General features: G+C 39.0%; 1 protein-coding gene across 8 annotated transcripts in view; it reads right to left on the reverse strand.

The window, feature by feature from the left end:
• Window positions 1-9393, reverse strand: part of fbrsl1 (fibrosin-like 1) — a 254770-nt gene extending 245377 nt beyond the window's left edge. For all 8 annotated transcript variants that reach the window (XM_016673819.1, XM_016673818.1, XM_016673817.1 and 5 more), the window contains exon 1: window positions 9170-9393. In XM_016673819.1, coding sequence (XP_016529305.1) covers window positions 9170-9376 — 207 coding nt within the window. In that variant the 5' untranslated portion in view covers window positions 9377-9393. The remainder of the gene's footprint in view (window positions 1-9169) is intronic.
• Between the last annotated feature and the right edge of the window lie 2920 nt (window positions 9394-12313).

Raw genomic sequence — 12313 nt, forward strand, 5'->3', positions numbered from 1 at the left:
CCAAAAAAAAAAAAAAAAAGAACACGCAAACATTTCCCACAGAAAGAACTAACATTCAGTCTGCCACAGTTTTATGTTTTCAGGCTTGATGTTTGTTTTGCGATTATTAATAAGTGATCATCTGAACGCAGCAGTGGTTCGTTAGCTGATTTAAACAGCTGCTCTACTGATGAACCATCAGAGAGTTGGTGTGCGAGTTGCCTTTTTATCAACTGAACCGAAACACACTGAATCCCACAGCAGATCTACTTGTTAAGGTTGTCAAAGTCAAGCTAGCATAACTGACCTACTTCCATCTTTCTCGCTATTTTCTTTGGAGTAAAGCTTTTTCCTGACCTGTGACATGTGATACATTTTGACCTTGTTATCTACTTGTTGACAATCAGTATCAAAGCACTGCGTCCCTTGTCCTCTTACATGCCATGCATACATTTTAGATTTAAAGTGACAACTTTACAGCTAAAACCGATGTAATCTTTGCGGGCAAGCAATCTTGTTGCCACATGTCTATGCAATTATTTTTAGCACCGTTATTTTGATACTATTCAACTTACTTACTTATCAACTTAAGTAACCTGATAAGTGAAATTTATTGAGTCATCATAGACTACAAATTATACACAGGTTTAATTACCCCCTTTTCACGTTGATGAATGTATTTGTGCAGTAGTGAGAGGCTGCGTTTTCTCATTATCACTATTAAACATTATATATAATCAACTTGCCTGTTTTACTCCAAATGGAAATTAGCCACATAGCTATAATTTCATTTGTTTGCATGTAGATGTTATTAATATGTAATGTCCCATTAAAAAAATAATTTGTTAATTACTAATGGCGGTTGAACAACAACAAAGTGAACATTTCTGTTATCTACCGACATGGAGCGTGGCCAGGACGCCGTCCAGCAAGAGACGATACCAAACAAATATTCAGAAAGGTTGCAGCCAAAGAAAGTAACGAATTTCGATTTGCCTGAAAATACTTCATTCAGGTCAAAGTGGGAACAGAAATCCTTTCAACCTCAAAGTTTTACCGGCTCTCCAAATTCAGCCATCTGGGGGCCGGCTCAGACCGGAGCACTGTTAACGTCCAAACCCTCCCCCGAGACCGGAGAGGGCAGACGCGAAATTTGCCTCTGCCCTCTCACCGCCTCTGTTTGTACACCAGTGGAACTCTTCTCTCGCCTTTCCCAGCCTTTCCCCCCTCGAATCCCGAGGAAAGTCAACACGGGCAGCTCCAGTGGAAACCCACTGGGACGAGTTTGGCTCCTCTAACTAAATCCACAGCGGTCAGGCTGTCTGCTGAGCAGAAATAGATTGCATTTAGGAAAGTTGAAATTGCACATAAAGAAAGGGGATATATACTCCCAGACACGTTTTTCGCACAGGGACGCCCTTCCAGTAAAGACTCGCTGTGTTCATTGAATTTCATTTGCAAAAATAATAGAATTTGATTTCATTTTTCATACACAGAAAAGGATATCTTGATCTTGTTAATGTATAAAACTTGTTATTGTATAAAGCAAGAGAAAATGTTATTTTTAAAGGAGGTGTTTGAATTTTGTTTTTGAAGGAATTCGTTACCAAGTTTTGCTTTTGTTTTTTTTCTCCACCAACATTTCATCAGTTTCTGAAAATACTAACGTCATTATTTTGTTTTATGTTGATATCTGACCTGCTGGTTCCAGTTTAGATTGATTTCATTCTTTTCAACGGGTTTTAGCAAGGAAAAGAGAAAAATGTAAAACAGATTATTTGATAAAGGTAAATATTTTAACTCCTACCAAGAGCGCTTATAAGACTATCTCCATTTATGACCTGAAGCTGCTGCTGCTGAACTGCAGAGCTTCTAAGTGAACAAAGGAGCGTTATCATAGATCCTTCAGACTCTGTAAGCGCCACATCTTCCAACAAACTCAACGAGCGTTTACATACATGCTGGTATTTCCACAGTTTTGCTCAGTTTAAACAACATTTCTGCTGGTATCTGCACATCTCCATTGTTGCACAGTTTCAACTGTCACTTGTTGTAGCTAGTCTGTTGTTTTTTTATTGCTCAAATGCCCATTATGTTTTCTATGTTCAAATGAACCTACTCCAATTCCTTTGGTTTGGAGTATTTTTCACAGTGTTTATGTTGAAATGTTGCCCTCATTCTACAGTATATCATCCCTTATTCTGTATATTTGATATTCTTATCTTTGTGAATCTTGCTTCAGCTGCCTGTCTCCTTGCTGCTGTTGCATCAGAATGTCAATGTGCGGAACAATAAAGGGTATTACTGTTCTTCTCTGAAGTATATCTCAACAACTTTGATCTAATTTTCGAAGAACACGTCGTTACTTTGAGTAATAGACCAAAAAAGGTGGAATTAATTTGTGTGATGCATTCAATGAACAAGGGAAATTTGGCATGCCATGCAGTATTTAGGGCTGGGTGGTGATTAGTGCATCTCTTCATGTCTTAGTTTTTCTGACTACGGGTTGAAAACTTGGTGAAAGAATAAACTTTTTCTCCCCCGGTTTGCTGCTGTGACTGCGGCATCCTTGAGCAACGCAACTGCAAAAGTTCAATAGAAATAGAAATCTATAGAGGCTGTGGATTAAAAGTTCCAGAAAGTTTAAACATCTTTTTTTTTTCTTAAGCAAGGTTACGTTGGTAAAAAGATAAAAACATACAGCCTAATTCAATGTAAACAAATTGTTCAAAAGAGAAATGAAAGCATTCTATTATCTGATAATTAGATGCAAGCAAGATATGATTTCCTTGGAAACTCTTATTTACAGCCGCCAGCTTAATCATTCTTTTTGCAGTTTTGAATTAAATTAATGTTCTTGGTATTTATTTTTCTCGCGCAGTGTTCACCTGACAGTTGATGTGGTAAAGAGAGATATCCACTTTATGACCCAGCAGGCCTCTGCATGTTTCAAGTGCTGCTAAGCTATTTTATCTCTCAAGGTCTGCTAAAAGTCACGGTCGCCCACGCTAGTCTGTTGTGGTCGTCTAAGAACGCACGTGCGTCTGTGCGCGCACGCAAACACCCCGGGGCGCGCACCAGCGCATGCTCCCGCATGCAACGCGCCTGCAGACACCTCTGCTCATTATCCACTCATCTCATAATGCTTCTTGTTAAACTGTGGAGTTAAATTGTGACGAACAGAAGAAAGACATTCTCTATCAAGTTCCCACTTACAAGCTCTCGAGCACATAATTACTTTTAAGGAGTTTTGTTGGGGTTTTTGTTGCATTTTTTCACTGATCTCCTTAAAGAGTCACAAGTGAAATGTTCTTTTTAAGAAGACGGCAGTAAAGGTTCAATAATAAAAAAAAAAATATATTTACATTTTGGGATAGATATGGAAAATATTCACATTGCAAAAGAGTAAACATGGGGTGAGAAATCAGCTGGTGGTCAGAATGGGAAGACTTTATGCTTCTTGATCGGATCGTTAAGATCCTTTTAGAAAGTTAACCGTCTTTACAGTTCAGCTCAGAATTATTCATACCCCTGGCAGATTGAGGTTTCTTCTGACTGGGAGTGATGTTCACGTTTTGAAGCCCAACATGAAGCCCAATCAGAATCTGAAAGCTAAAGATTAGTGTAATATTATATGGTGCAGTAGTGCTCTTCATTGGAATTGTGCCAGTGAAGAGTCTTCCCATAATTATCTACAAATGTATAAATATGATTTGACATAGTATTTGTTGCTACCAAATTGTAGAAGTAAAACAGATCAATGTTTTCTAAAACCACACAGCTCTATTATCTATTCAGATGTCTGCAAACACTTTGACTGAAACTCACTTTTAATTTAAATCTGCCAGAGCAATGGCTAACTGTACTAATATTCTCCTTGGAAATATGAGTAAATCATATGTGACTCCAGATATATGGAGCATAGATTTTGCTCCCCCTCACACACACACATTGTTCAAAACTAAATTATGCTCAGTCATGACAGTAAGCCTCTAAGCTTCTTTATTGTTAATATGAATGGATAAAATGACATAATATGTAATTGTTTTTTTCTCTCAAACATTACATACAACAGGGCTGTCATTTACTGAGTGGATCTTGTAGAAATAGCTTCAGAGATCTACCTTCGAAATGTGCAAAACAATAAAAAAAATGAGTGAGTTCAGACTTTTCTGATTTAGAAGAATAATATGCTGCATTTCTTTAGATTCTTAGCTAAAGACCGATGTTTTGATTTCAAATTTTATGATAAAACTATTTTATGTTAAGAGAATTTTTCAGATTAAATCATAGATTATATATGTGAAAATACCTAAAAAAAAAAAAAAAAATCAGAAATGAAAAAAATATCTGCAGCTTTATAAGTCTGCAGATCAGAAATCGGACACTAAATCTCTTATCGGTCCGACTCTAGTAAAAATATATTTGACGTGAAAGTTGCTCAACACAACGCTGCAGGTCAGTGGTGTTTGTGTGCTCGGCGGCTCTCAGGTTAGCCCTGAACCATGCTCCGCTGCACAGTCAATGCCCCAGCTTATCTTATCAGTCTCCAGTTGGCTTAGCCCTTATAAACACACCTAGATATGAGACTCGGGGAAGTAATCTTGAGGCGGCTGCAGCAGGAAAAGGGCACATGGAATGGTGGCTCTGTGATAGCAGGCCGGCCTGAAAGTGAGAGGATGAAGAGCTCGAGGCAAGCATCAGGTCCAAGCTAATAACCATGTCCACAGGTGCTTTCTTATGCGCAAAAACACAGCAACTGTGCTGAAGGACGGACAAGTCAGCACTATGTTTTATTCATGATCCCCATTTAAAGCATGCTGAAGGTCAAATACAAGCTGCTGGATATGATGTAACTTGATTCTCCTACAGATCACAATGAAAACAACAACACAGGACTCGTGGATTCGCTTCTGGACACAGACACAAGATGAAAGGTAGTTCCTTCATTCATGTTGCAGCTTCTTCATTCCTTTTTTTTGTCCCTCTATTCTGTTTTTAGTGGTTTTATTAGTTTTACTTTCTTTTTCACTTCCTTTCTTCCTTAGTTCATTGCTTCCTTATGTAACCACTTCCTTTTTACTTTAGTTGCTTTCCTCCTTTAGTTCATTCCTTTCTTAGTTTAGTTCTTACATTGTTAGTTCTTTATTTTAAACTGCTTCTTCCTTGTTACATACAAGCTTCCTAATTTCCTTCTTCCTGCTTCCTTCCTTCCTTTCTTATTTTTTTTCCTTTGTTCCTTCTTTCGGTCTTGGTTTCTTCCTTCTTTCATAAATCATTCCTTCTTTCTTTCCTTCCTAGAGCCTTCATTTTTTCCAACCTATATTATTCCTTCCTTAGATACAAGCAAAGCCCTTTCTTCCTTATTTTGCATCATCCCTTCCATGGTTCCTTCTTAGTTTCTTCCTTGGTTCCTTCTTAGTTTCCTTGTTTGATCCTTCTTACTTAGACGCATACAAGCCTAGCCCTGTTCAGGGCCTTGGGGGACTACAGTTAGTTATCAGCAGTGGGATAGAAAGAATGAGCATTTCAGTGTTTGGTTAATCCAACAAAACAAGTTTTTGAACTGCGGTACAGAACCAACGCACTGGGAGAAAACCCACACAGCACGGAGGAAACCTGACACAGAAACACTCCAGCTGAGATTTGGATTAGCAGATGAATAATTCATGCTAGATTTGATTCATTAGGTATGCAGCATGATTACTCATGAGAGGCACTTTTTTCCTGCAGTGGCATTTTGTTGCTTTCTACTTCACATGAGCATTGCATAGCTGCTGGTACGCCTCAACAATCACAGTCTATGCAGAAATGTGGTTGTGAGACTAACATCAACAGTTACCCTGAGTTAGCCGACATATTGTAAACAAAGTGCAGTGAAGCAGCTTGTTCCCAGGCTGCGAGTCAGAACTACAAGCTGGTGTAGAAGGGACAGCTTGGATGTTTTTAAGTGAAGTTACCATCAGCAATACTCACTGCTCTTACCTATAGTAGATACTTGTCATATGATCTACTGGTACTCAGAGGAAATCTTGGTGTCAGCAATTTCTGAGGTAAGTTTGAACAAAATAATTGTGATAGAGATACTAAAGCACCAACAGCTATATAGACGAGTTGTTCAAGTACACTAGCTGTGTTTCCTTCTGTCTGTCAACCGGGTTTTAAAGTGGATACATTTAAGGATGCCAATTTCATGTTTCAATTGTACATTCAAGCCGTGTCTTTTTTTTTTATTTTATTTTAATGATGATGTCATCGCTCCATCTCCCTCTCAATACATCATGAGCCCTAAGTCGCAAAACAAACAAACAAACAAAAAAAACAACCAAACAGGGAATCTTTCTGTGTGTTTTATTTCATTCTCTGTAGGTGTTACAGTGCCACCTGTTGGACTGGCATACCTACTACATCCTTTTCTGCGGCGCTGCATCTTGCTGTGTGGATTCATGTTTTTTCTTAATTGTTTTCGAAAGTGTACAATTAAACCAGAGGACACTTACTTATACTTATCTACCAACCCTGAGTAGGAGTATCCAGACATTACTTACACTTATCTAGCAACCCAGAACAGAGATTAGAACTTGGAATATGGAAAAACTACCTTAGCAGATACTTTTTAGACTCCTAATCTTCCAACCCAGAAAAAGAATTAGACCAGAGGACACTTACTTATACTTATCTTCCAACCCTGAATAGGAGTATCTAGCTAATCTACTTTGGATCAACATTATTAGCCTTTTCTTCTTTTGCTCTTTCTTTTGGTTTGTTATTTTTGTTTTAAATCCTGTAAAGCACTTTATATTGCCTTGTTGCTGAAAATGTGCTATATAAATAAAATTAACTTTACCAGAAATTATTCGGCAAATATGCTTCAAACTTCTTTTCTTTTCTTTTCTTTTTTCAGGAAAGCCAAAAACCATCTCAAGTGAGTGATTTATTTATTTGTTTTTTTAAAATTGAGGAAGCTATTTCAAAATTTGCTGTTTTTCAATCAACCTTTTCCAATGTGATACTTCAAAATTTGCATAAAAAACAGTTACTAATCTTGGGTTTATGGGAAACACAAAGCTCCAAGTAAGAAGTGCAGAAGATGACAGCGAACCACAAACAAGTACAGGTGGCCACTTGGGACAAAAAACATTAAGACATTTTTAGTTTTTTTTAAGTGGATTCCTGTAGGAACTGTTTAGCAAGTATTCTTTTATTTGATCGTGTTTAAGTCTAAAACATAAGTGACTCTAAAACATAAAATTCAGAATGGCAGAAGTTGCAGTGGGCTGTGGTTTTACAGTAGCTGAAGCTTCGTTGCACGCTGGATGAGAGAGCAGCAAGTTAAACGCATACTTTCTCAGCAAACTAAGTATCACAGCCAAAACACGTTTTCAGCCATGTTAACTTCCTCAGGAAATCTTATCTGAGAGAGATATTTTCGTCTGTGGTGGAGGCCTCTGGGCTACATTGCCTCATTATTTGCTTTGGCTTCCTGACTATGTTTCCCCTCTTATCCTCAACAGCCCTATAGTGGATGTTGGCTTCGGACAAGAGCATAAAAACATCCGCCATTTAAACAAACTGTTAACACATAAATGAGCTATCTCAGTGGGACAGACTCAGACTTGGTGGGCTCAGCAGTGTGCTTAAAGCTTAGGATATTGGCAGTCCTCTATCGGCACAAGCAGAAAGCCACTTATGCAGGGACGGAAAATAGGGATGGGATTGGAGTGGAAACCCACCTGAAGGCAGCAAACTATCAGTTTGTTCATGAAAGACAAACAGTTCTGGAAGCCAGTGGCTCAGCGGTAAACAAACATTTTACAGGGTTCTTCTTAATGACAGAACAAAACTGCTGTGTGCCTGATTTCCCCCCACCAATGCGACTGTCCAGTCAATCTCATCTGTTTCCTTCTTTTGTTTTATTAAGTTAAATGAGCAGAGGAGTACACTCCCAAAACACCCATTTTATCAGGACACATTTACAAGGCCTGTCAAAAATGTTCGTACCCTTTGAACTTCAGAGGAAGTTCATTGTTGAAAGAAAGTCAATAACAAGTGTGGTGGATGTCCAGTGTTTGCAGGGGGATGGGTACCACGGCCGCCCACGAATAGCTTAAAATCCACAAGTATTAGAGGCCAGCGCTAAAAACAAACATAAGTGCTTATTTTTCAGAAATCAAACACCAAATATACCTTAATATAAATGAATGTGAACAGTGGAAACCGTCTCTGCACTCTTCCTTATCGCTGCTCTTGAAGGTACAGCCAATCAGTGCCAAAGGAAATGACTGGTCTGCAGGGATTGGCTGTTTAGCAAACACCAGCCAATAGAGTGTTAATTAGCATTGCACTGAGGTAATTCAGTTTTCCAAGCTGGATTTTTTTCATATGCTCTACAAAAGATCAGCAAACAGGCAAATTTTGTGTGAATAATTTGGAGTTAAACTCCACAGGACATATCTGTGAGTAATTGAATCTGCAAATACTGAACCGCAGTATTTGGGGTGCACTGTATTTAAGGTTTTCTACAAGCCATGTAGGGAACATAGCAAACATATGGACTAAGGTGCTGTGGTCAGATGTGACCAGAATCTTTTTTAGTCAACATAGGAAACACTAACGATGACTGAAAACTAACATCCTGAACAAAGCAACCCCACTGTGAGACATGGCAGTGGACGCATCATGCTGTGGGGGATGCTTTCCATTGAATAGGGAAGCTGATCAAAGTTGATAGGGAAAAATATAACATATATGACTATATTTGTTGACAGCCTGTTAAAAACTGCCAGTAACTGAACACAAGTGTGAAAGTTCACCTGAAAGTAAATGGAACTTTAAATTGCAAAGAAAGATGGTTTATTCAACATACTGACCTTACTGACCACTCCAGAAAATGTAAGCACAAGCACCCATCAAATAAAAAAAAGACTGCAGATTGCAAACCAGAAATGTGATATAACATCCTTGCAACAACTACTGACGAAACATCCTACTAAAGAGTCACATAAGACAGCAAAGAGTGAAAGGTCAGTAAATTCACTCATAAATCTTAAAGGGGTTAAAAATAAAAAAAAAAGCAACACTCTCTCCCCGTCAGACCTCTCCTCTACCCACAGCCAACACTTTAGACCTTGCCTGGCCTCTGTTCAAGTGGGCCAGACTGGAGCCATACAACCCAGAAGTAGACGCTTACCGTTTTGTTCTTCTTGGAGTACGTCTTCTTCAGCAGCCTCTCGTTCATCCTCTCCTGCTCCCGCTGGGCGTGGTGCAGGAAGCCGTTCTCCAGAGGGTCCACTGCCGGCTGGACATTCTCCTCCTCCTCCTCCTTGTCCTCGTCTTCCTGCTTTTGCCGCTTTGTCGTCTTCTTCTCCTTCCACCACTCCTTCGTCTCCTTCTTCATGACACCGGTCTTCTTCTACGGACAAAGAAGACCTCACGGTCAGACTTCTGCAGATGCTCGTGCTACATGTGTTCGTGCATCCAGAAATTAAAACTACATAAACGGCATGAGTAGGGCATAAACAAAATAGCCTCACATATATTTGTTACAGGATTTTATACAAGACAATGTTCACTTTCCAGTCTGTTAAGTTGTGAACATTGATGTTCACAGATGTTCTCCGTTCAATCCGACTGAGACTGAGTAATTTTATAACGAAGAAAAGGCAAAAAGATTCTGTCTTTAAATGTGTTAAGCTGATAGAGACATATCCCAAAACACTAGAAGCTAAGTTTAGAGAAACAAAGCGACTCCAATTGCCCAAATAGACTAATAATAAGCCGACTACTGAAGGTGATTGATTGCATTGAATGTTACTCAAGGGTGCAAAATAATTTAAAACAAACGCACACAAAAAAAATATCACTAAACTGTACAATGAGGTTTGTGGACGAAACTTGACGAAATTTGAACACAGCAAAACCACAAAATGTTACCACATATTTTTTGGCTAGTTTCTAGTGCAAATGTCTTAGAACTCTAAAAATAGGACAAGATTAGCTTACTAGTATTTTTTCAGCAAGATGTAGGAGCTTGTTTTTAATGCTGATGCTGATGAAATAGTCCTAGTTCCACAGGCAGGTTATTTCACTTTTACCAAGACATTGTTCCTGTGTTATAAGTGAAACAATCTGCCAGTAGAACTAGAACTTTCTATCAAAATTAAAACAATATATCCAGTTCTGCCTCCTCCAAGTGCCCTTGGATATCTGCATTAGAAACTAGACCAAAAATAAGTAGCATAGAGTTCAAGGGGAAGGAATAATTCACAAAGCACAATCAGAATCCTGCGTTCACATCAAGTGACTGACAGATCAATGCAAAACTCGTGTCAGATTCAGACTTCCAACATTTCAAGGATTTTCCCCAAAACCTCGAAATGATGTGGCGCTGACGGCTCCGTGAAAAGCAGCGGCCCGCGCTGCCTTCCAACGAGAACAAAAGAGGGCACATGTAGACGGATAGCCAGACTGGCAGGAGATAAATGCGTTAAGAGAAAGGACGGTGGGTGTGCCGCAGCTGGCAAACAGTCAAGTGCACGGCCCCCTTTCACTTCTGGCTTACAGAAAGCAAGCAAACACTGGAGCGCAGCGCAGCAATGCTAAACCTCTTCTTTTAAAGTCATCTTTAATCCTGTCAGCAGCAGAACAATGCTGTACTGGAGAACATAATCACTTTATGGCTCAGATATAATGAGCTTATGATATGAAGTGCTGCTTTATTGCACACTGTAGAAAATATAGTTGCTTCACAGTTCAACTATGACCAAGCAATTCCCCTCTTTAACTAATCGGCCCTTTTATAATTCGGCTGCAGCCCGGGTTGAACCAGTGTTTGCTTGTAGGAATTCAAATACAATTTAGCACAGCGTGATATCCCACTCTGGGTTGTTGTTTTTTTTTTGTTTTTTTTTTTACCTCGTCCCCCAATAAATCCACTGAGAATGCTAAATGCAGGCAGAAAAAAAATATTTTCACTTCAAAGTGCCGTTTTAGTTACTGTAAGGACTGAAGCTTGTTGTCTTTCCTCAAACCTGACGTTGCTGTGGAAGACATAAATCAAATTATGGTGGATGCATCATTTCCTGTGAGACGGCAACAAGCCTGGTGGAGATTTCAGCCGTCGTCATCACAATTAGCACAGTTTGACGTTGAAGCACAGCAAAGACCTGCAGCCAAGTCAGGATTATTAGTTTGTTTTCATTCTGACATTGGAAATGTTGGACTCATTCGAAGCAGAGAAAGTAGAAACATCTCTGATAAAATGCCAGTTTTATGCATTGTCAAAAGGACAAATCTAAGTATTTTTCTTTCACTTCCCAAGTGACATTTATCCAGTAGAGTTCAACTGAGAAGTGAATGCACCTGAAAAGAAAAAAAAAATTAACAGAATAAACAAGGGTACAATAACCTGCTTAGTGAAGTATGCATACCCTTGGACTAAACTCTGTTAAGGCACATTCCATTTTAGCACTTGGTGTTCTTTTTTAGGAGTCTATCAACATGCCACATCTCGACTTGGCAACAGCTTTCTTCTCAACTTTTGCACATGTTCTCCAAATATAACTAAATTATGAGAGCTTCTCTTTTCCACAGCCCGGTCCAGATGACCCCCACAGATTTTCCAAGTCTTTGGTTCTGGACTTGTCTTAGATCATTTTAAGACTTTATTTTTCTTCAGGTGAAGTCATTACGCATAGAGAGAGGGAGAGATTTTTTTTTTTTTGTTATTTAATGTTTGAACTTACTGTGATGGGTAGAAATGACATCTTTCTTTTAAATTTAAACATATTCGGTAACCTTCCTGCAACTCATTTCTTTCAACAATGAATTGCTTCAGTGAAAAGACTCAAGTGGGTAACTGTGAGGGAAAGTCTACTGGGACGTGTTGGCTTAATTATAATTCTGAAGGAGGGTAGATATCAGTTCAGTGGTTTAGACACGACCAGTCGGGTCAGACTGGAAAGAACTTCACCAGATAAATGGTTGGTTTGTCTGTCTCTGCCCTCAAACACCAGCAGGCGCACAAAGATGGCTGCCTCAGTGCATGTCGTTCTGAACAGACTCAAAACGATATATACTGATAATGAAGGAGTATCTATTGAGAACACCCACTAATCAAGAGATACTATGGATCATGCTATGCATCAGTGGTGCATCTATAAAGANTAGATTTTGCTCCCCCTCACACACACACATTGTTCAAAACTAAATTATGCTCAGTCATGACAGTAAGCCTCTAAGCTTCTTTATTGTTAATATGAATGGATAAAATGACATAATATGTAATTGTTTTTTTCTCTCAAACATTACATACAACAGGGCTGTCATTTACTGA

The sequence above is a fragment of the Poecilia formosa genome, unplaced genomic scaffold (assembly GCF_000485575.1).
Source record: "Poecilia formosa unplaced genomic scaffold, Poecilia_formosa-5.1.2 Scaffold82, whole genome shotgun sequence".
Classification (NCBI taxonomy): Eukaryota; Metazoa; Chordata; class Actinopteri; order Cyprinodontiformes; family Poeciliidae; genus Poecilia; species Poecilia formosa.